This window comes from Typopeltis vanoorti, chromosome 16, assembly GCF_054136105.1.
Source record: "Typopeltis vanoorti isolate ZY-2024b chromosome 16, IOZ_Tvanoo_1.0, whole genome shotgun sequence".
Lineage (NCBI taxonomy): Eukaryota > Metazoa > Arthropoda > Arachnida > Uropygi > Thelyphonidae > Typopeltis > Typopeltis vanoorti.
Window position 1 is genome coordinate 71,278,252 of NC_143564.1, and position 26,087 is coordinate 71,304,338.

The 26,087-nt window shown below is 34.5% G+C and overlaps 1 protein-coding gene across 3 annotated transcripts in view; it reads right to left on the reverse strand.

The window, feature by feature from the left end:
* LOC150098119 (uncharacterized) overlaps positions 1-26,087 on the reverse strand; it is a 67,748-nt gene that overhangs the window by 11,802 nt on the left and 29,859 nt on the right. The window contains exons 3-9 of one of the 3 annotated variants that reach the window (XM_090406226.1): positions 21,610-21,744; positions 19,867-20,004; positions 17,491-17,583; positions 9,631-9,771; positions 8,435-8,641; positions 3,595-3,687; positions 1,529-1,559 (exon numbers count right to left, since the gene is read on the reverse strand). In XM_090406226.1, the coding sequence (XP_090262352.1) occupies positions 1,529-1,559; positions 3,595-3,687; positions 8,435-8,641; positions 9,631-9,771; positions 17,491-17,583; positions 19,867-20,004; positions 21,610-21,744 (838 nt within the window). The remainder of the gene's footprint in view (positions 1-1,528; positions 1,560-3,594; positions 3,688-8,434; positions 8,642-9,630; positions 9,772-17,490; positions 17,584-19,866; positions 20,005-21,609; positions 21,745-26,087) is intronic. The other 2 variants (XM_090406227.1, XM_090406228.1) reach the window with 2 other exon arrangements.

Here is a 26,087-nt window from a genome sequence, read left to right on the forward strand (position 1 = left end):
GTGGATGGAAATGGATAATAAGGTGATGATGTAGAAAAGAGGGCTAATGATTATCAAAATCATTTTGGATAGATGGAGGAGTAGAGGGATTTCAGTCGAGTCACTGGAAATGACCTTTGAACTTTTTCTTGTCGGCAAGAGTCTTAAATAATGTGGGAAGGTTACTCTTTGGTGCTTCACAAAGCTTTGTGCTTAAGTCGCCGACGTTTCAATCTGTTTAAATTCATTTAATTTATTCAATGAGGCAAATGAGAATAAGAAAATTATTAGTCTTCTTTATGAAGCTTTATTTTTTGTTTTAATTAGACAGTCGGATTCCCCTGGACAGTGCCAGTTCTGAGTCGGCTGTTAGTTTCTGGCCGAAACGGTCGCGCCAGACGGGCCATCCGGCACGCCGCGTAGCTGAGGCATTCCACGAGAAGGCCCCGACGCTGGTCCGAGCTCAACCGTTCCATCACTGGATAGTTTCGCCCATTCCCGATGCAGTGCCATACCGCTTCGGATCCCAGCCCGACCGGCCCAGTCCTCAGAGTCAATCCTGTCTCGAGGTTACGGATCCGTCTTGCCGACTTCCCTTACTAGGCCATTTAACATTACTAGGCCTTAAGAAGATCCCCATCTAGACTATCTCATCAGATTTGGTCTTTGGAATTATGAAGGGATGGTGTGGAAGAAGTCGTGGAGAGAATGATGAAATGAAAATGTTGAAAATTAGGTAAGCCGAAGAACCTACTTGATGGAGTATTTACTGTGAAGATAAATTAAGGGAATGGGAATTACAATGTTTAGTTAACAAGCAAGCAGAAAAGACATGCAGCAGGTTATAAAGATATGTATGTTATAAATTTTATAGGAAAAAAATAGAAATGTTTTGTGTGATACACATGGAGAGATATTTTAATGCATGAAAGGAGGGAAAACAAGTTGAGTAAGAATGAGGTTAGTAAGGGTATGAGGACTAATATTTTTATGGTGATTGGTAAAGTAAAGACGGATAGATCAATGGCATGAGCGGCTAGTGAATGGTCAATGGATGACTTTATGAATGATTTACAGAGTATTACATAATGAATGTTGCAACATAGGACTCTCCAAATAATAATAATAATAATAATAATAATAATAATAATAATAATAATAATAATAAGACAACAGTCCGTTTAAACACAATAATGCAACTTATTGGTCAAAATAGGGCAATCCAAGGAGCATTCACAGCCGACGAAGGGGTACCCTCGTCGTTTTGTGAATCTGAAGCTACAAATGTGTATTGTAAACTGCAATGAGAGGTGACAATCGTTTATTTTATTTTGCCTTTTTCCATTATAATTAATACAGATGAAAGCAAACTCAATTTGGTTTCCTATAGGTTAATATCACTTACTGTCTAGTGTGGCTACATCGCATAACTTCGATCGCAATGTTACGGTACAGATAAAAAAAGAAAAGAAAGGGAAGAAAAAGGAAAAAAAAGAATTTTTTTGTAATATCACGATTCTTTAATAGTGAAAGAAGTCGATTTACTTACCAAAATTCATCTGTGCTGTAGCTACCAGTCGCTGAAAAAAAGAAGAAAAGAAAGTATGTGAATCTCAAAGATTAGCATTACAAAAGCTAAAATAGAAACGTGAAACAGAATCAGGTTTAAATGAAGTATATAAAGGGCTCCTTCCTATTCTGAAATGGAAAATGCAGTGAGTGATGAGCATGTCTGCAATTCACTTTACATCCAACATTGCGTTTTCTTAAAAAGTAAAATAAATTGATAACAGCAAATAAATCGTAGCACATAGCAGCTGTTTCTTTATATCATTGTCTCCTAAAATGATCTCAATTAACCCTGCTTTGCACAAACTACTCATCAATTCTATTAATATTCCCTTCAGTGTCCAATAGTACAATTCATATAGTCTAGAGACAAAAGCGGCGATCTCGCCCGTGGAAAGATCATCGTGTAATATTTTACGTTTTTGACTATTTCTTATATTTTTATAATTTTCGTTACGAAAAGAAAAAGAGAATTGTATTTAAAACTTCATACAACGGCATCCAGCTTCTTATCAATGTCTCGCTTTTCGAAATGTGTATTTGGCCAGCGTTTCTCATATGTAATTGGTCATTTTACGAATGAACAAATGATTGTGGGGCGACAATCAAATATCACCGAAAGTCTTCCATATAAATATTAAACATTTTCTGGGGTCTCATAATGTCTTTCTCCATGTATAAACAACTTACTTCGCCTGGGTTTCATTTGTTACACTAGCGAAGCCAAATCTGTGATCCATGAATATTTCAATCGTCAGATGTCAACTGCATAATGTATTTATGTGACTGTTTGAAAATAGAGCACGAAAACGTTTCTGCATCCATCAAAACTTGATTTTCCATGGTGAAAGAATCATATAACATGCCTACAAACAGCTCTAAATCCACATTGATTCCAAACTGCATTGTATCCATGTTAGTGTGGTTGTACTGAATGATCTTACTTTCCCTTATGTAGCACTACGTTGGCTTTTCCATTTTTCTCTCAAGAACCAGTATGTATAATTTTAGCGCTAAAAAAAAAAACAATCTTGGTCTCTGTCAAAAAGCACGGAATGTAAAAACAATCAAACATCATTCCTCCCCAACTGCTTATAAACATTCATTACAAGAAAGAAACTTGATAACCATTCTGTATTCGTTTAGAACTAAATGTAGATACGGTGGCTGATCACAAATATCTGGAATCGATTACTTTGTATGGAAATTAATAAAAAGTACTGAGGTGGCATCTATGCAGGATATTTGGAAGTATCTCCCGATGCACCTATCTGAAGAAAAGGTGGCATTGGGCATATGATTGAACTTTAGATTAACTCATGACCTAGTCATCAATGAGATAATCTAAACTGCAAGCATAAAAACTTCCGGAAAAGTAAGAAGAGAAATGTGTAAAATGACAGAACAACCATTCCGAGAGACAGTGGGTTCCCGGTCAAAAAAACGGAACTGCCAGTAAAATGTCAGTGTAATGTTGGTTACTTTTTTGAAGGATAAGAGGGTCTGGTGCATTGTGAAATTTTTTCCCAACCCACACAATTATTCAAATTAATCAAACCGACCGTTTACAGAACCATCTATAACGTCTTCACAATGCATTTTGTAAGAAATGGACTGTAGTTGATCTTTCTGCACTTGATTTTTGCACCACGACGATGGATCAAGTTATTCATACTTACCCAAGAAATCTTAGTGAAGAACAACTCTCCTTACTAGCTAGATTTAATCTTTCGATCTCTTAAAGAGAAACCATTTCAAGAAGTTGCCGATATACATCTGAATATAACAGATTGAGGACCGTTTACCAGCGGTCCATCAAAGTGATAGAAGAATCGCTGCATACGATCAAGAGGACCGAACTGTGAAGGTGCAATTTAAAATGTTCTGTAGTTGTTTTGTTTCCCTACAAAAAACAAAACAAAAAAAAAATCCATCCTGGATATTTTTGATCAGCCCTTATATTTTCAAGATTACATTTAATTAATAGATTAACTAAAATATGAATAAATGAATCATGTATTTATATTCAAGAGGAAATTCAATTACCTCTTCTGCTATTGATATGGCTTTGGCTATGATATCTTTGACATAGGATGTAGCGAAATCCCATACTTCTTCCGGAACAGGAGGAGTTTGGGTCTAGTCAATCAAATAACAGATTAATGGACAAAATAAGCTCACTGTTGGGATTTTTAGGGGAATATTAAAATTTATAATAAAATGAAACTAAAGAGTTTTGCAAATTTGCTTTAATTATGTAAACATAAGTAAAATCGATGCGGTTATGAAAGCGTGAAATTGAATTGCATTATAGGGTCCTTTTTTGTATGTTTGTGATAAAAATAACAAGGCATATTTTTTCGTAACTAACAATTCGATATAGGCAATATAAGGCTCCACAGTGAAAAATTTCTTGTATCATTTCACAGAGCAACCCAATCGTACGACTGTTTTCATGTTGTATAGGATCCAGAATTCCACTGTTGCTGAATCCGTTAATGGAATTAACAATAAGAACAGACATCAGATGTAATTTCTTACCATAGCATGTTGCATACTGCATTGGTAAATGTAGTGTAAATATTAATTTCATATGCTGTATTATTATTATTATTGATTTTTGTATCATTTACTTAAATGATTACTGTGAACGAGATTATAATGCTCAGGAATTCTACTTTTATTTCTCGATCGCACGATAAACACGGAGTATATTTTTAATATCCATCCAACGTGCAAGAAATTCCAAAAAACATACAAAACGTCAGTATTGTGAATGAGCAAGAAGTTAATATGAATGATGGAACCTGTTGATGATTTTCTTAAACAGTTCTAATCCGAGAACATGTGCGAGGAGGCTGTTTTAGAGGACAAAGATAGAAGATATATAAATGGAGAAGGAAAATTTAGTCCGATGGATTTCTAAATGGAATATGAGTGGCATAGTGATCAGCATCTGCTTGTGTTTTTGTGAGCCTAGAGAAAAGTGAAGGAATATTGGAAGCCAGCATAGTAGGAAAGTGTAAATGAAAATACTTACAAAAAAAGAGAGAACCAGTCAGCATCGATCAGTAAGAGAAGGATCATCATTAGTTGGATTCCACCCTCTTCTAGACAAGAATTTTTAGGATGGGTTTTTGTACACTGCCCTAAATGTGAGAACAGTACTCTGAGCTTGAAAAGACTTGTGATTTGTATAGTGTTAGTAGTTGTACAAACAAGACGCTCACGAGGTTTGAACTGAATAGGATATCAAGTTTTTGAGAAGTTGCAGATGTAATCTGTTTATGACAGGAAAGGCTAGAGGTTAATCTCAACCCAAGAAAAAGAAATCTGATCTTGTCTGAAGATCCGAGTATTATCAAAGATATCGGGAATTAAAAGATTTTTCTTGAGGTGAAAGAAGACAGCAGTTTCTTTTGGTAAAACTGAAGTTCACGAGATGGTGCTCACGACCATCGAAGAAGTGAAGGAGATCGGTTTTTTAGTATGGAAGATCTTGAAACTTGTACCGTTTGGCGAGGTTCGTTAGGTGAAAAGGAGCAGTCATCACGAAAACTATGGATAGGATATACGATGGAAGACAAGGTTCTTTTTATGCAAGAGAAAGAGTGGTGGGCGAAAGAACTGGAGAACTCGTTCATTGTTAAGGAACTTTTAAGAGACACAGTGGATTAAATCATAGTTAGCTTCGAAACGGACAGATATTATGAGCGAAATTAAGGGAGAAGAACTGCAAAATGTATATTTTAGAATTGCATTAAATCATTGCTAATAACAAATACGTTGGCATCTTTTGCAGCTTGTTAGTGAATTAGAAAAAGGAAAAAGTTTCAATTGTAAACAATAATTCCCTCAAGACTCAATGTTTGGGTAGGTGGACTACAGGAAAAACTTTAGGTTTAAAAAACGTTGAAGCGATCTGAGTGATTAGAAACGAAATTATGCGGAGTGTAGTTGTAATAGTTGATGTAAATAGTAGTTGCAGAAGGCTGCAGTCCATTAGAAATAGGAAGTTGGGTTTGAATGCCAACATGTGAAGGTGCACGTCGTCTCTGCGTGTTAGGAAACGAATGTCACTACACTATCATCTCATGTGATCACCACACTATCATGATAGTCTAGTGGCCAGTTTATTTAAAAGAGTATCACGCATCTGTGCTATTCTATATAAAGAATCTAAGCAGGTTTGTTTCTGTGCGTGCGCGCGCTGTGACCATCTGAAAGTCTACAGTGACGCTTCGGTATAGTAGGTGCAAGTATAACGGACGCTGTCTCCCTACTGGTAGACAGCTTCCGTTAGAATGTACACAGAATGAACCAACAGCTTGTTGATGATGTCTAAAGACGACAGGAATTAATTACATAGTAAGAAAATGTAACAGTGGTCCACAAAGGAGCGTAACGAAAGGCACAGCATGTTAGGAATGGAGTCTAGCGGCAGACGATTCGATCCTTTCAGGTTAAAAATAAAATAAAAGAAAATAAAGCAGCTATGTACGGTAGACTTCTCGTTAACCGGATCGCCATCTATTGAGCATTTGTGGGATGAGGTAAAACAAAGGCTCGCTTCAGGGATCTCTCATAGTCTCATTTAGAACAACTATAGGATGCGACTGATTACGAATGGATATTAATGGATATAAAATTCCCATTACAGAATCTACAGTTATTCTGTAATGGGAATAAGCTTTATCTTTCTCTCATTCACGCATATTAGAGGCTAAACGACCTATTTTAGGAATTTGGTAAAAAAAAAAAAAAAAAAAGAATTGACACACGACAATTGTGCAAACGAACTTTATAATTCTGATAATAACTCAATATGTTATTATTCAATTGAGTCCGTTACTAGGGGTAGCAGCCGAGTTGAATAATGAACGGTGAAAAAGGAAGTGATGCTACTCTATCGTCTCAGTATGTACAGTATGTGTGTCGGGGAAGATTTCTCTCTCTCTTTCTACAAATGTGAAATTTTGCTGTTTTTGTTGTTGATCACAAATTCAGTTGGGAGGCTGAGATCAATCAACGGATCTTCTCTATTCTCCAATTAAATGAGAACCACCTGGAGCTGACGTCAATTGCAGGTGGTTTCTGGCAGTACTATCGAAAGGTATCTTGCAGATAATCTTGATCACACGAAAAATTCTAAGTACCAATTTCTTTTTGACTGTATATCAGAGATGTGTTAAAAGTTTTCATTATAATTAAAATTTGTGGTTTATTTATTTATCTTATGCAGAGTAAGTAAACAATTTAGCGATAGAAGCTTCCAAAGTGACGGAGAGAGAGTTTACGATGGTTTGATAACTTTTGGAAACATTTGCCTTCGAATTTGACTACCAGATAGGAATTTTGGAACCCAAAATCTCGTATATATTCGCATTTTATTGGTGGTTTTGATTATGATATTAGCTAACCTGTTTCGAGATGAGGTTCTCATCAGTAAGCGGGCATAATTTCCAAGTTAAATTTACGAGTTTACAGTGCGCACACAGACCAGTCGTGAAGTGTGACAGAAGCTGGAAAACTGCTAAAGTGGGATGAGAAAAAGCCGAATAAATAACATACATACCATTCTAGACATCTGTTACAATTGTAATTGCTTATTTAAACGAAATTACGCCAGTAAGCAACGTTCTTTACCATTGAATCTGGTAAAAGGCAGCAAAATGTATTCAGTGCAGCATGTGCTAGTATGAGCCTGGCAACAACCGGAAATTGATTCTCTGGTTCAAAATGTAACAAGAGTTTTGCACACACACACACACACACACACACACACACACACACACACACACACACACACACACACACACACACACACACACACACACACACCTCATCCCGGACACAAATAATAATAATTATTATTAATTTCGTATGTGGCTAGTTCAATTTAGTATAAATTTGCATGTTTACTGAGAAGACTGTAGCAGTTTATAGAAGTAAAATATTATTGATTTTCGAGGAAGTTCTTTTATATATAGAAATACACTTTTATTAATACAGACCAGTATTTTACAAATAAACATTTATTAAAACCTACCAGTTTCGACAGCAAACTGTCTGGCTTTTTCAAGGTATTACGGAGATATGAAAGTAAATGCAAATTAAAAGGAACATAAAAAACGTTGTAAACCAAACTAGTATCTATTAGTTTGGTTTACAACGTTTTTTATGTTCCTTTTAATTTGCATTTACTTTCATATCTCCGTAATACCTTGAAAAAGCCAGACAGTTTGCTGGCGAAACTGGTAGGTTTTAATAAATGTTTATTTGTAAAATACTGGTCTGTATTAATAAAAGTGTATTTCTATCTATAAAAACGACCAAAAATGTATACCTTGAAGTTCTTTTATATTATTATTCTCTAAATAATTGGATTCAATAACAGAGACCGGAATTGACTGATGTGCCTCATGCTTGTTTGAAGCTAAGTTTAACTAAAGGCGACCTTAAGGGATTGGATTGTTTTGGATGATGGCTGTCGCAAGTAAGTCTACGAGGCTAGTGTACTATTATGTTAATGGCAGGGACAGTCTGTTTGGTTGTGGAATAAAAGGTGACCTTCAACGTATCTAAGCATTGTATATTACAATAATCATGTAAGAGTTATGGCGACATCAATGGACTTTGACAAGCCGTCTCATTTACATGTCAGTAAATGAAATATCGTTTTCGAATATCGCTCTTTACGGTGAGCAAGGACAATTTTCTATCCTTTGAAATACGAACACTTTTCAGAGAAAAAGATATATATATATATATATATATATATATATATATATATATATATATATATATATATATATATATATATATATATATATATATATTATGAGGAAACAAATGCATAATTGTACTTGTTTTGCTGATTACTTACTTGAGGCTCTGCTTCTATTATATCATCCTCTTTAAAAACGAACCTTCTCGCTTCTTTAACCACCTTTTCTTCTTGAGCTTCTATTTTTTTCTGAACTGTCTTCGAAACATTTTTTTTACGTTGTTGAGGGGGAGGTAGCGGCTCTGGTTCTTCTGTAGGACTCGGTGGCATCGAAGCTACGGTGTCAATTTGGATGGTTGGCAGTATCTGAAAAGAAGTCATAGTTTCAGCTGTTTGGACGATTCAATTCATGCAATGCACTAAAAAAAGGAACACACTTGTTTAAAAGAAATATTAAAATGAGAATAGTTGTTTGTATAAAATTCGATACGTTCAAATTATAATGATTACCAATGCATTAAGTTGTTTGATCAAATTCATATTTTATCACTTCTTAAAGTTCTGATAAACACCTAGAACAAAAATGATATTAAAGCAACTGATATAACCACAAGAAAAAACATATCATAAAACTCTTTAACCCTCCCGTGAAACATGGCGGTTAAAGGGTTTTAAGACCAGAATTTTGCTATCTGTCAAAACTCTGGTCTTCATAGGAAACAATACGTTTAAATAGCAGAAACAATAAGAAAAAATGTCTCAATTAAATAGAGAAAAATAATCAAATCCTCGTATCATGGGGAATGTTCTACAATTACTTGAATCAATCTATGAAATTATCGTTTTTAATAAACAGGAGCACGTTAAATGAAGCTAATAATTAAATAAGCCCATAGAATATGCCATTAGGAGAAGATGGGTGCGTGCCTCCGTAGCTCGGATGGTACCGATAAGGCCCTTTGGCAATAAAAAGAAAAAACGGGTTCAAATCCCGTCTAGAACGTGTACAAATTATAATGTCCTTTCAGGTGAAGGTGAGTGAATCATTTCATATGGAGGTGGCAGGATTTTCTCCCTTTACTCAGGTTTATCGTCATAACGCGAAATAACTTTAGTTGCTTCGGTAGGATGTCTTAAATTTCTGGTTGAGAGAATTTACTACTACAATGAAAAGAACGTTTCTTTGAGTTTATTTATTATTCTCGAATTTTAGGTTGATCACGTTCCTATCTTTTTTGTACTCTATCGCAAAGGAATGACTCATCATTAACATGACATCCGATGATTGTACCCATTTAGAAGTTCGCTACAGATATCGTAGTGGTTTATGACGTCATAAAAGTAAAAATACATACCGGTAGGGTGAAAGATGTTTGGACAGATGATGACTCTGAATCGTCCTGTTCAGAGGCTGTTTCTGTAGCACGCTGTATGACACTTTCCACCACTCTAGCTGCAACCTCACGTATATTTTCACTTTCTTCCGTTGCTATTCTCTGAAATACAGAGATACATTATCCTTTTTTTTTTCTTTCTTTCTAAATGCGTATGAACAACCATTCATCACATTAATAATTATGTTTGCATACTGGCCACTGATTTCGAAACCTTTATGCAGATGTACGTAAACGTCACTTACATAGCATATCCCCCCCCCCACCAGCTATTTAAGAATGTTGCTGGTCAGTAACTGTCAACAGTATTGATCACAATGGGGGAAAAAGCATTTTCGGAGTTTGATAAAAGACTTATTGTGGGCGCCCATCTAGCTAGATCCACGATTTTGTTTTATTGGTTTCTCACATGGTGAGATATCCCGGGTGTTTAATCAGCGGAAAAATAATCCACATTATTTGTCTAAAAGGCGTAACTGTGGTCCTACGATAATCATGTTTGATAGAAGGCTTGTACGGACAAACAGAACTTCCTATGTGCAGGAACTAACCGAAGCATTTAATGAAGACTGTTCCCGAATCATATCACTATGAGCTGGGAATTGAAGAGGATCGGTATTGGTAGGTCGCATGCCTATACGTAAAATAAAAGTTTCTGAGTCAGTGGACAGTATGTGTAAATCGAATGCATACTTCTACTATTAGTATCGCATTCAATTAAAAAAAAATGATATCACTATTACAGAAATCCAAATATATTCTTATGATAATTCTCTGAAATACGCGATGCAATTTTCATGTGAGAATAGAAGACCCCGAACATTATACACTTAGGGATTTATGTACACGGAATGGGGTTGCTTTCTTGTCTCTGTTCAACTGTATTCCTTGGAACCAGGAGAATAATCGAATATATTTTACGAGAAAAGGTCTTTCGTCTTTTGGACATGACCTCATCGAATGAGCTCTATGATATTTCTAGACTTTTTATTTTCACGAATTCTTAACTGAATTATAATGATAAGTGCCCAATAGTTTTTTTTTAATTATGTAATAATGTGCTCATAGTAGACGGGAAAGGCACAACCAATTTTAAAAGTGATAGTACAAAGCCCAGTATTGCAAAGTAAACTTAGCAGAAGTTTGCAGTGTAGTTATAATAGCGTTTAACCCACAACGATCGATTGTGACTCCAATGATGATTTTAAAAAAGAAAAATAAGTTTCGATTTCTTATTCTTGAAAAGCTAGACTAATAAATGCAACAAAGACAACGTTATAAAGCGGTCCTTAATTGAAAAATTCGAAGATTCTTTATTGCTAGTTCATTTTGAAAATGCTAATGTTGATAATTTTGATAAAAAAATATACAGAAAATTATTTTCTATTATATTTTAAACTCCTAAGTAATAAAATAAATCCTCCAACTCCTTTTGAAAAATTCTAAAACAACACAGCTTACTCCCATCCTCAAGAGTGGGGGAGAGAATAAGCGGTATTGTTTTAGTCCTTACAGCAAACCTGGTTTTGCCTTTTATCATTACAGTACATTTATGCGGAACCTTAAATGAATTGGACACTAGTCCAAAATGTGCTTGGTGACATTATTGAAAGCGCTGTTTTCTGTTACTGCGAGAGATTTGAGATTGATCAACACGTATATAGCTGAGAATATCTCATTTAAACTGATCTCTATGTACACCTATTCTCCTTGAAGTAAACAATTTCAAACTTCTATCAAAATTCTTAGTTAAATATGAAACATTATATTGGATTTATTAGACCATGATTTTGATAAACATATATACATAATCGTCGACAAGTTTCGCCAGCTGGGGTCTGTCTGGCTTTTTCAAGACGAGAAAGGTTATACTAACATTAAATGCTAAAACAAAATAATGCAGTAACGACTTAAAAATCAGTTAAAAAATTGAAGAGCACGCGTGACATCAAAACGCGTGAATCCCATCCACAAAAGCCTGTTAGCCTATAGTACATTAATATTAGTACTGTGAATGGACTAAAGTTTACAGAATCCAGAAATGTTGCTGTAGAGACTAAACGCAGAACATTTCAATCCACTCAGGCTTCCAGTAAAGAGGATGGTGTTCATTCCCACACAATCAGCGACGAAATTTATCTGCCACCTAAGGCAACCCCAAATGTCCATGGCCATGGTGGGATTCGAACTTACATCTTGTTGGTTGGAGAGAAGGTACGACAGTGGTTGGACCAACCAGACTGGAAATTTGCAGGAGAAATTCGTTTAAGGTGTCAACAGTCCTTATCATTATTCTTTAGTCTAGAATTATTCTTATGGCTGATATTTTGTTGTCGTTTCTTTCCGAGCAAGGAACCATTTAAGCAACGTCTTTATTGACGTACCTACTAATCCCATTGCTACGTTTAGAATCCCATGAGATACTCCCCCCCAAAAAACAACTAGAATTCAATAATATCGTCTACATATGCTTGATGTGAAACTTATCTTGTTATGCGGAACTGGCGGCATGTGTTGTTTTTATGAGATCGTCAATCCCTGGTATGTTTTGAATTCAAGTAATTTTGTGAATCTGTGTGAGTTTTAATATATTTTTCTTTTTTTTTATTGTTATTATTTTGGCCAATTCAAGTGTTAGTTGCCTACTGAAAGGGAAAGAGTTTTATTTATTTATTTATTTTTCAGAAGAAACTCAATTTTTTATTTTAATTCTTCACCACCAAAAAATGGACAGTAGAAAACACAGATTATGTATAAAGAAATAATGGCTTTCATCCGCATGTGAGATGAAACGAACCCTCCTTTAATGAAAAAGACTTTATCAAGGTTCCTCGCATCTTGAAAGGAAGTCGAACCCTGACCTTTACGACATAAAGACAAATATCGCATCGTCCTTGAGAATGCACTACGGAGAAAAAAAGTTGTTTCGCATTCCATGTTTCTTTCCTAAGTCAGGTGTCGGAGTTATTTTTCACCTAGGATGAGCAGTTACTGCGCAAACTTTCTTGACGTATCAATAATAATAAAAAAACAAGTACGACGATGTTACTAAGTTTGAGGAGATCGAGTCGATATGGTGGCGTCTACTGGCCATAAATTGTGTTTTCCTTCGTAAATGCATACGAAACTGTTTCAGAAAATAAGGTAACAACACATCGCACTTGAAAGCGTGCGATGAACTGAACTGAAGAGCTGAAGAGAGTGAAGGAACCCTTTTATTCCCTTGTGCAATGTATCCTTAAGATCACTGCTGGAGTAAGCGTTAAACAGTTAGGCCTAATGCTTCCGTTAATGTTTTCCAACCTATGGGGGAAAAAGAACTAAGTATCGGAATCCCAGACGGAGCAAATGTTCGAATTTCTAGATGCTTCGATCCAGATTCGACAACTGATTTCGAAATTGAGATCCTTCCGGGCTTCAGATTCCGTCGTGACTGGAAGAACTACCTCCAGAACAGAAAAGAAAAAAAAAACCCTGTTGATATTATTATTATTATTATTATTATTATTATTATTATTATTATTATTATTATTATCTGAGACCTCCAGGGAGTCAATGGCTCATCGAGGGAGGCTATAAATCATACCTATAAATCAGCTGTCATACCTTCACTTAAATTCATTCACACTAGATGTGCTCACTACCCTTAAGGGCAAATTATTCCACTCGCTCACTCACGGCTCTCTGGGAAAAAACTTCGCACTTACCCCTTTCTTGACTGTGAACAAACGTAACTTCTACGGATGCCCCCTTGTTCTCTCCCCATGTTCCATTTAATGAAAAATTTCATCAGATGACTACAACACCCATTCAAAAGTTTATAGATCTCTATCATATCACCCCTCTTTCTCTTGTTAACCAGAGTCTGTAATCCACATACTTGCAATCTGTCCTCACAATCTAAATCCCATAATCCGGATATAATATTTGTAACTCTTCTTTACACCCTTTCCACAGCTTCTCTATCCCTTGGAATCTGGGAGACTAAATCTGCTCACCATAATCCAGGTGTGGTCTTATCAAAGCATTATAAATAGGCAAAATGACTTCCATATCCTTACATGTCAAGGTTCGCTTCAGCATCGCAATTATCCTCTCAGTTATATCTGTAACTTTTGTTATGTGACCTTTTAACTTTAAATTCCTATCCACCAATACGCCAAGACCCCTTGCCTCCTCTGTAACCCCACTATTCATAAATAATATGTAATAATATATAATAGTCCGCGCGGTTAGCCTAGTGTCTGCGCGCTTCGCAACCATATGCCTGGAGAAGGAGTATCCTAGGTTCGATTCCCGTGGGTGACGTGAGGAGCTGAAGGATCTTCCTCAGCCATAGCCAAGTTAGCCGTACGTGGAAGTAGGGTTTTTCCCCAGTTTATCCTGAGAACTCAACACTACGGACATAGGATACACCGGGGCGTAGGGCTGACACCTTATCCTGTGAACGGCTTGAGGTCTGATGATTAATAAACCGTCGACACCGCAAGGTAAAAGAGGGAAAAGGAAGATTTGATGAGATAATATTCATATATAATATATGAATCTACATCAGTAGCGCACTCAGGATTTAATCTTGGGGGGGGGGGGGTCCGAGTTGAGTAGACGATTTGAGAATAGACACTACGCATCGCGTATTACCTATGACTATCTGCAATGATCGCTAATTCATAATATAGAAATCGAAAACGCGACACAACAGAAATAAAAAAAAAAAAAAGAATTTTAATTAGTAAAAGATTTTTGGAAAATTTTTTAGTGTTTTTTTTTCCCTTTTTCTTTGAGCATGGTCCCTTGTCCCCCCTCTGGATGCACCACTGATTTGCATCACTCCTTTTTGCGCGAGATGGTTACCCAAACATGATTTGTTTTTGCAGTTCGCGCCTGCTGTATATTACTTGCTTTAAATTTTAATAGGCTTTGTTGTGACGAAGCCCTTTTGTCGGAAAGACTTTTCATTCGTATTAGACAACCACAAGGAATTTACAGACAAAAAATATACATTTAGGCGTACGACTGGCTACGTTTTCCTAAAACCATAGTTACCGAAGTCAATCTGGGTGATCGTAGACGTTAAGGAGCCGAAAAGTACTGCATATTATTATTACATTTTTTTACAGGCATGACTGCAGTTATTCCATCACATAAATCAATTAAAATATGTTTAATTTAATTTTTTGCTTTTTAGTTAGTTTACTAAGAAGGCTTTACAAATTTATTTCATTCCTTCAAAAAAAGGAACTCATATTCCCTTTAAACGAATGTAATATATTTTATTTATTAATAACTATTTTTTTTTCTATACTGATCGATATCACCAGATACATTCGCTTCACGGAAGATGAAAACTTTTTCCCATTCTCTTTTAGAAAAAAAGGAAAGAAAAGAAAGAAAGAATATCAGAAAGAGAGTTACTTAAGTTCAACTGAGAATCATATCGCAGATATAATTTTGCTCTTTGTGACGTCACTTCAGGTTTAGCCTGCGGTCTGGATTGTTGTTTTGAACACTTGAAATACTATGATTAATAAGCACTAAAATAAAACGTGTGTGTGTGTGTGTGTGTGTGTGTGTGTGTGTGTGTGTGTGTGTGTGTGTGTGTGTGTGTGTGTGTGTGTGTGTGTGTGTGTGTGTGTGTGTGTGGACGAAAGTGCAATGATAAATTTGTAAGAGTCGTATAACAGTTCAATGGAAAAGCACACGAAGATTTTATTCTTACCAGGCACTACTACATTCTGAAAAGATGAATGAATTTGTACAAAGTAAATATTATCGACTGAATCTATTGTCGTCACGATGTGTACCGGTGGTTCTCGCGAATACCTCCGTGTATTCGTGAACGCACGAGGTTTAATATATTCATTTTACGGTATTACTAAAATAGATTTATAGGAGAGAAGATACATAGGAGAAGTCTTGCCGAAAAGGGAAAAAAAAAAGCTTTTTTAATCTAAAGAGTCTGCTGAAGCAGTCAATTTAATCAACTTGTGACTGATTGGATTTTCGTCTATTTGCTACTCGTCGTGATTGAAATCAAAAACGAATATCAGCTGCTTCTCCCAAGATAAGACTGCTGTGGGATTGATAAGGTCTGACACTTTTGTTTGAGTTCGGAGTCTTCTTGTTTATCTTCGCGTTGATATTTCTGACTCATGCGGTGATTTTTCCCGAATACTTGCTTTAGTGGACTCAATTCTTGATAAATCCATTGTCGATTTTCACATGCCATTATCTTTTTTTTTAATCAAAAAGCAATTCATGTTGTCTGTTTTATTGCCTATTTCAATATTTTTCGTTTCTGTTGCTGATTTTCCAATAAAATTTCTTTACATCAGTTATTTAATTAGGTTAACGAGGGACTGACTACTTATAGACGATTTATCTAAGTCTACAACGCTGCTCTACACAGTAACAAAGCCAACAAGCTGTAGCCATTTATATGGCCACAATGCTTGTAAAACAATAGTTGTCTGTGTTCGTTCTTTGCTAGCAAGAAATATTAAAAATTAAAAGGATAGCAAACGAAATCTAAAAAAAGAAAAATATTAACGGATATTTTTACTTCATAGCTTGATAATGCGTTTGAAATAAGAACAGCAAATTAAATATATAACACACATTTTATTAAACATATATGTATTGTATAAATAATATATAAACATAAGTAAAATGTATACAATAATAGGATAATACCATATGCTTTTTTTTTAAGTATACAGGGAAATGCCGACTTCGAATATTTGAAGACTAAAAATAATCATCAGTTCACATTTTGGAAGTGTCGGATTTCTGCGGATTCATAAAACAAGACCTAAATTTGATAGAATTGTATTTATCCTAACTGCGATTCTAAGCCTAACTAAACCTTCGATAACGGTTGTAATGCATACACTCAACATTGCAATAGCTTTTTTTTTACTGAATTATCTGATTGAGCAATACTTGTTAATGGCGTACAAGCAGACGTGCAACAGGCTCTTAAACACAGATTCCCACAAATCCAGATTCTGTAGATTTTTTTCAACGTTAGTTGAAAAGAAAAAAAAAAAAAGAATTTTTTTGTGTGTTAACTAAAAAGTAGCCGACTTCGATTTTTAATGCGTTCTTTAAAAAATCCAGGATTTCACGAATTATAATTAATGCATAAACAAAAAACAAGCCTGAAGTTTACAAAAAAAAAAAAAAAATTACGACTATCATTCAGTGTAAAGAAAGTAATTAATTACTTAATTTACTTGTAATTAGCAAACTCTTCAATGATAACAAGCAGTTTTGTTGTTGCTATGGAAACATAGATGCAAAGTACATCCCTTATTAACAAGCAAGAAATATTTATTATATATAGCAAGAGTATCGTAACGACTGTTTAAATTAAGTCTCATAGGTATCTAATTTATGATTTCGTCATCAATTAGATAAGAAAAAGGGCAAGAAATATGAAGATGCTTAGTAATATTATTATATTATGTTTTAATATATAAAAGAGACATTGAATAGCAATAATAAATACTGTTCTTTTGAATAGAGGGTTGCCAATATTTAATTAATTTTATTGCTTTCAAAGAGACAGAAATTAACACTGACTACGATCTCAACACTGCACATGTGTGTCTGGAAAAAATAAATATAATAGCGGACTCGATATTTGATATAACGTGTGCGCATGAGTGCAAATGTTCACATGCAAATATAAAGCATAATTGAAAATAAACGAATTTGCAGAGTACAGCATATATAGATAGATAGATAGATAGATAGATAGATAGATAGATAGATAGATAGATTACAGAGTACAGATATAAAAGTGCAATTTTTTTTTACCTCATTTAGTGCTGCAATTGCTTTATTTAGAACTTCCTGGATGTATTTGCTTGCAAAGTCCCGTAGGTCTTTGGACATCAGAGATGACGCCTCCTAGTGCAGAAAAGATTTCAACGTTTGCTATTCAAGGCATTTGCAAGTGAAAGCTACTGGGGAAAAGGAGAACATGTAACTAAACATGCAGGACAATGGAGAAGGCTGAAAAAAGCATGCGGTTGTGCAGTCTATAGAAGACGAAGTATACAGCGGGGAAGCATTACAAAGGCAAGGGATGCGATGATAGGTTACATCAACTGTTGAATTGAACAAACAGGAGTAGATCACTACGGAAATGGTTTGGATCACTGGGCATAGTTTATTGTAAAATGCATAATGGGAAATACACCAAAAATTTTCATTTTCAATAATGTGATTCGAAAGTGGTTTTCGAATTCTTCGTTTCCTTTTGAATCTTTTATAAAAAGTTTAAATGACAGAAAATTTAAATTATATTAAATTTATAAAAAGTTTAAATCTATTATAGAAAGTTTAAAAACAATTCTTATGAATACGAACATATTTAAGTGCAATTTATTTCTAACTGAAATTTAAATGATTGATTTTAATTTTAATAATAGTGGCGTTACTAGTATTTTAGTCCCCGCAATAAGATTTCTGCTGGACTCTAAAACTTCCCAAACATCTTGGAGATGGGGAGGTTTTATGGTATGGTAGTTACGCCGCTGTTTTATATTCATATCATGATATTGTTATTCAACATGATATACATCTATAATATATTATATAAAATAATATAACATAGGATCAAATATAAAAACGAAGAATATGATGGTATATTTTAATTACAGTGATCATAAAAACAAAAAAGAAATTTATCCCTGAAGCCATCTTCACTGAATATGAAGTTACAGCCGTTCTCTGTTTTGATAGCAGTTCGTATTTTACAGTGTTGTAAAGCATGTAAATGGAGATGGGCTGGCCATATTAGTAGACTGCCAGACGAAAGATTGACGAAATTAAGCACTGGGTAAATACTAAGAGAAGGAAAGGTCTCCAAAGAACAAGATGATCTACAAAGATTTGACATGAGATGGTGGACACTAAAAAACAGACAGAACCGGAAGACCTAGATCCAGCAGTGGATGGGAAGAGGCTAAAGAAGAAGATTTTATAGACGCATATTAATCCTTATTGAAAAAAAAAACACGAAAATATGTATTCTAAAAAGATTTTTGTAGACTTTTTCTATCGAGGCTGTGTCATCCGATCTCGGAAGAAGAACTGCAGTACTTCCTGTGAGGAATTAAATTTTGAACTATCATAAAAGAGTCAAATGGACCTGAAAGTACTTGCAACTGAAGAGAAAGTAATATGGATGCCTATTTTTGCCACTAATCTAACCAAGAGTTTTATTATTTTGTGCCTATTTCTCAACAATGCATTCATTTCGATCCAGTGGTTAGGTGTTATGTCAAAATATGAAGTAATTAGGCATAACGTATGCTGAACTCTGTCATAAAATTATATTGAAAATACAGACAACCATATACAAAAAAAAAAAAAAAAACTTGTTTTTAATCAGAATGACATTTAATATTTGAAAAAAAAATCCTTAATATCAAAATTAAAACAAATAAACTTAACTTTGTTTTGTAAGAACAACTGAAAATCGATCATTTTTGAAAAGAGTTAACTGATGATTCAGTTTTCAATTCAGTAATTTCAACTTTTATTTCGTTTGCTTCAGTGATAATAGTCACATTTAGGGGCGGGGAGGGATAGTCTAGTTCAAGCTACTCAAGCAACAAATATATTTTAACGTTTCTTATTCTGAATATCACTGTTTAGTATTTAATTCATTCATTTTTAAAAGGCTTAAAACGTTATATTAGCAATTGAAGTATAGTCTTAAGTTTTTAGAGTTATCTTATTGTAAATTCAAATACTTAATGGTCGCCATCTGGCTTTACTGATGAGGAGCTCTCTGAGATCTTTCCTAATTGCATTTTAATGATAATTTTTGCAAAGTAAATCAGAGATTCGTGTCTTTCTTATTAGCCATGCGTAGTTTATTATCATATATGCTCCATTAGTTTGAGAAAAGACCACATAAAATTTTGGACATTAACCTAAGTTGAACAAACTATAGTTGGAAAGAAACACTCCAGACTACATTTCACTTCAAGACTCGATCTCAAATCCTGTTCTGGATACAATTAGAGCCAGCTAGCTACCTCAGCTCTTTCAGAGATCACAACAAGATGCCATTTTGTACAAAGTGTATGATTATTTACGATTCTGTATATAGTTCTATATGGTTCTTAAGAGATAAAACTAACTTGTAATAATGTGTAACCTGGGAAGGTATTTACTTACCTGCAGTACTGAGGAAACTGCATCCGATGCTGATGTGGTTTCTTTTTCTTGTTTGACTTCGTACGATTGTGGTACCTCTTCTTCCGTAGGGCTAGGAGGCATAGAGGGAACAGTATCTATTTGAATACTAGGAACCATCTGAAAAAAAAAAGTTGAAGATGTAACAATTGGCTGTCAAAAGCTATAATAAATAATTTAAAAGGTATTTTTCTTTGTTTGATTAGGTACTTTTAATGAATAACTAAGACGTCAAACTGGTTTTGATTTTTTTTTATTTTATTATTTTATTTGTTATTTTAATTTGCTGTTATTTGTCTTTATCTTATCTTAATAAATTAGTTCATGTATCAAGCAAAAATGAGAAACAAAACCAATTGTAAATAATTTCCTATGTAATCTATTTACTGTAAGGGTATACCTTAAAACCCTCTATTTTTCGTCAACTAGTTAAACATTTTAAATTTTGTTTCTGTTGCTGCTTCAATGAGCTGAATACCTGTATAATGTTTTCTATATTTGTATTTTTCGATTATCAACAAAAGTGTTCTAGTAATCCAGATATTTAAGTAAATATAATTACGATGGTGGGAGCATTCTACTAGTACCGAGAAATAGGTTAGGACTCTGTAGCTGTTTTATTATTATTATTTATTTAAAAGTAAAAATATCAAATTTTAACATTCATTGAAAGAACATTTTTACTCTTATCAAACGTGTGTGTGTGTGGGGGGGGGAATCTATTATGTTTATTGTGATGTTCTCTACTCTAGAGACCAAATACGGAAGATTTTCAAGCCACTTCAGACCTCCAATAAACACAGTGCTGGCTTCTTAACGACATTCATCTACAATCTTAAGACTAATAATGCTCGAAGTTTGATTAGATACCAATGGATTGTAGTGGTTGGAGGGCGGAGATACCACCAACTCGGCCAGCCAGTTAGTGAAAGTGGAAAAATATACCAATACATCCTTCCATTTCCTTTTTTTTTTATGCTCCCATACCTATTATTGCTCCAATATCATCAATCAGCTTCGATATATGTAATGTATAACCTGCATTTATTTATATCCGTAAAACAAATAATGGAAGTTATATTATTATTCAAATAAAGTGCAACATTGATAGGGTCTATAAGATTTAAAATATTTCTCGATTTTAAAAGTACTATAGGTCAAATTTTATCAAAAGCCGTGCATTTTTTATGTAGTGCTACACATAAAAGAACACATTAATGCTATTGGGATTGTTTTGCGCAGGCGCGGTTATGGTTTATGAAAAGGCATTAAACTGGTCCTATTGTAGTGTGGAAAAAGAAGGCGGTTTCGAAACTCTGCGAGTATATAACATGATTTAAAAGTACGTTTTTAGATTAACTACTCCATTCTATGTTATATAAAACAAAAATAGAGAGAGAGAGAGAGAGAGAGAGAGAGAGAGAGAGAGAGAGAGAGAGAGAGAGAGAGAGAAACTACTAGTTTATAAGCCTATTTTCAAGTCCGGTAGTGTTTATGGAGACATAAAATCCATTAATAATGGAGGCTTGGAGTCATAAACGGCATATAGGCTAGAAAAGGGAATCACTAGACGTGTTTGTTCTCTTAGCAAAGCTAACGGACGGAAAAATCCACTTTTATCCCTACGTCATTTCAATATGCTTAATTAAAAATAATCTACTAGGATGATATATTTTTCTCGTACAGTCTTGTGGTTGTTTTCAAGATTTAGCATTCCATACCCACCTGGAGATAACGGGGTGCGAGGATTGCAGGAGATGAAGTCTCTTCTTTGTTTGTTTTCTCAGCAGCTGCATCGGCGGCTTTCGTAATAACATCTTCGACTACTTTAGCGGCTAACTGTCGTACATCCTCTTGATCCTAGAAATAAGGAAAATATTACTGGTTAGGATCTGAAGGAATTAAATAAAATGAGAGTCGTTTAGATTGCGAAAAATAAAAAAAAACTGAAATAAAGTATTTGGTTTTTAGTAGTGTCATTAGCCAGACTTGTACCAAGTAAGACATTTGTTTTCAACCTAGCAAGATAAACGTACAAATTTAAATAAAAAAAAAATAGGAAGTACTTTGAAATATAACAAATTAAAGATTATTTACATTTTAGAGGGGAATTCGAATCCAAATCACTCCAACCAAAGAGTATCGTCCATCTCAATTGAGCTGGAATTACCATGAATTATTTTCTGAACGATGGAAATAGGTCTTGAAGAGCAAGAGACCACGATACACGTTCTTTCAGTTGCGATGATATGGTGGATGCGTTGAGAAGGCTTTTTTTTTTTTTTCTCATGGTTAAAGTAGCGAATGTAGTCATGATAACTAAGTCTTGATATTGGTGTTCTGGACAGTTATGCATTTCTTTGCCTTGCCAAATTTCTGTGTTATTGGCCCTTATATCTTCCAAAACGCGAACGCTCCATGTCATAAAACAATTATTGTAAAGAAGTGGTTGGAAGAAAATAATAATAAAAAAGTGGAAAATTTTCAAGTTACATCAATAATACTGGAACTTTGCAAACTTCAACACGGTACCCTAAACTGGACCCGAGAAAACATTTGTGGGATGGAAGGAAACGCTGAATTAGAACACGGCCAAGATCTAAAATTACCAAATTTCTCTCAGGAATGAATAGAAAGTTGGGTAATCTTCTTTGTTTGGTTACTTTTGGCGAACTATGTTTCTAAATTGCGTGTGGGGTGGGTGGGAGGGGTAATTGCAACTGGTTGAATACAAATTCCACACAGATGTTATGTATCTGGATTTTAAAAAAAAATTGTAGCATTTAAATTAGATCATGCATTTAGGTTAACCAATAATTCTTAAAAAGTGTTGTTAGAAAAATATATATAGATGTATAACATTACAAGCGTTGTGATATTTTGCTTTTACTTTTATTTAATGAAGGGAAGATGATAAATACGAGATTGCGTTCACTAGGAGTAGTTAGTATGAGGTAGTGATTAAAACCACCTGACGCCCAAGGGTAACTCGACAGCTTTTTCCATCACTCGCTCGGCAAGGTTAGGTTACTTCCAATCTCCAGTAGTAATTGCAAGTTGGTCTGCATTTTTTTTTTTTTTAAATTAAAACTACTTGACAATTTTGAAAACAGTTAAAATCGGTTTATCTTTTATCCACTTTTTTTTTTCATGTCAGTGGTATGAAATTGCGAAGTTAATAAACACTCTATTTGAGAAGGTTGGGTTCATTCGTATAAGCTCTACGATTGTGCTTTATGCTTTCTACTGCGAATATGTTTACACCTTCGCATGTTGTGGGAGATCGATCCTGGCAGTTGCCTCATCACTTGCGACTATGCAGGGATTGTCACATTTAACAAAAAAAAAAAAAAAAAAATCTTTGAAAGGAACTTTCTTCGAAAATTTGAAGAATATATAGAATAATAATAATAAAAAAAATTCTTAAGTACCTTATTGCTTTTTTCTCTACTTCGCTAAAGCGCTTTTTTTATCTAAACGGCGGCCAAAAACACAAATAAATTGTTTAAGTCTACTTAGAAATCGATCCAGCATTAGCTCACTTCAATACACCTTGGTGCATTATTTTTGTTTTTGTTATTTTTTTTTTCTTAGAAAAGCTGTCATTCGAATAATTTACATATTATTCAATAATGGTTGAATATATAATTGTATAATACTCATACAAAATTGATCTTATTTTGAATACTCTTTTCTGAATTTTATTCTGATAAGATCGGAGCATCGCTTTCTGTTCTGTATTGTCTTTGAAATATCATCTTTGAGTCAAATGAGACCAGTGTTCGTGCCATTCATGTTGAAAACATTTGCTGCGTGTTGATCTTGGCAAGTGTAATCAGTGATTTTTCTCGATTGTTGTAATGTCACCGAACGTGCTCTCCCTTCAGTGTCACCTTGAGTTTAGAAAGAGGAAAAAACTTGCAGTGCCAGAATAACAGTCGTAGCATTTTGAACAAGAAATTCCTGCTCAGACAAAGCACAGCGAACGAGAGTATTGCCATAGAAACCAATCTCTCGTGTCCTGTCTTGGATAACTTTCGCCACTACAGGTTTTTTTTTTTTTTTGTTCCCTGTAGAAGCAACAGAATATTTGTGTAAAAATATACGAACATATACTCACATTTGAACATAAAAATGCAACCAAATGTTTGAGTTTTGGTCATTTTCCTCTCTGAAAGCAAATATTTTCTCTAGTTTAAAAAATAATTTGATCATCCACAGGTGCTGTTTTTTTTTTGTTTTGTTTTTGTTTGTTTGTAATAAAAGAACAGAAACTGCAGAGGACATTGCACATAATCACTTTACGAAATGCTGCTTCCAAACACAGCCTATAATGTTGTTTATAACGTCGCAATAAACGGCAAATGTCCCAAAAGGTGGGAAGTAGTAGAATCATCTTAGGATAAGTCCAAAATATTTTGATTCGTGTCTTGTATAATAATATCTTTTAAAATTATAACATTATAAATTATATAGTAAAACATTACTAACTTAACAAGACCGCTAGCACATCATGTACTTCATACCAGCTTACTATTTTGAGGTATTAGCACATTTCAAGAGAGAAGCCAATCATACTTTGATAAAAAATATATTCCAAACTAAAACACTTAACAGTTCTATTAAATGAGTTTAATAACTACAAAATTTAAACATTATAGTGCTTTGCCTTTTGCCAAATTTTATATCAGTGTATTATGAAGAGTTCACATACACCAGAGATAGACCACGCAGTGATCGGTATATGAACAAGGATACTTGGAGTTTTTAGTAATCTCTTCAGAAGTATAGTGTTGTCAAACTTAATTTGAAGACATTCTTTGGTAGTATTTGAATTTGTGAATTTGAAGTCTTTGACGGTATTGTCCAAAAAATTAATCAAAAACTCAAGCTGGTCATAGGAAAATAAGGGAAAGATGCTAAAATAAGAAAGGGCGTTAGACAAGGGTGCGGGCTCTCGCCATTACTCTTTAATATTTACATCGAAGAGGCTCTGAAAGAATTGAAAGAAAAAATCAATAGTGGTATAAAGATCAATGGCAGGCTTTATAATACAATAAGATTTGCAGGCGACATAGCCTTGATAGCAGAAAATGAAAACGAACTACAAGAATCACTTGCAGAGATTAATAAGGTTCTAAACGGCAAGGAAAATCAATGAGGGAAAAAAACAACAACAGTAATGAATTTATCAGGGATAGAGAGCACATCATAAATGTCACAACAGATGAGAGAAGAATATTGTAAGTAAAAGAATTTACCTAGCTAGAATTTATCTACCTAGGAAGCCTAATAACATGTGATGGGTGAAGTGGAAGAGATGTGAGAACAAGAATAGCACAAGCAAAAAGACATTTAACAAGAAAAGAACACTCTTAACATCAAAGAGAATGTCAATGAAAATAAAGAAGCACTTTATTAAAAGCTTTGTCTGGAATGTAGCTCTCTACTGATCAGAGACATGGACTCTCGAAAAAAGAGACAAATCAAGACTGCTAGCATTCGGTGTTGGCGCCGAATGCTGTAGATCGCATGGGCAGAACGAGTTACAAATGAAGTAGTATTAAGAAAGGCAGAAGGGGGGGAAAAAGACATACTACATACGTTAGAAAAAATTAGAAATAGCATGATAGAACACCTATTAAGACATTCAGACTGTCTAATTGAGGGAAGACCTGGAAGAGGGAGACCAAGAACCCAATACATGAGTGAATCAAATATGATAAAGTTGTTGCCAAATAATCAAACTAAGAGCACAAAACAAAGACCAATATCAACATCCCATGCTACACACCAACAAATAGGCTGAGGAGAGAGAAAAAAAAGAGTATTGTATTTTTGAGAAACGGGTCTTTAGAAATACTCTGTAAAACTGGACAAAAATGGAAGTTTTTCTTTCATATTCTCCCTTAAAATATCTAAAATGTGTTAAAACAATCGACAGAAGTATTCCATCTTACAAAATTCCTAATCCTGCGGCCTCCTCTCTTGAGAGGGTTGCAACTGATTACTGAGGAGATACGTGTTCACGGTTTTGAGGGATGAAAAACCCGAGTTACTGAGAGAAACCCTTCACATCCGTATGAGACCGGTTAACTCACCTTTAGTCGAAAGAGACCAGATAAAGGTTCCTCAGAGCATTGACGGTAATCGAATCCAGGTCTTTCCGACCAAAGGGCTTCGCCTATACTGACTAAGCTACG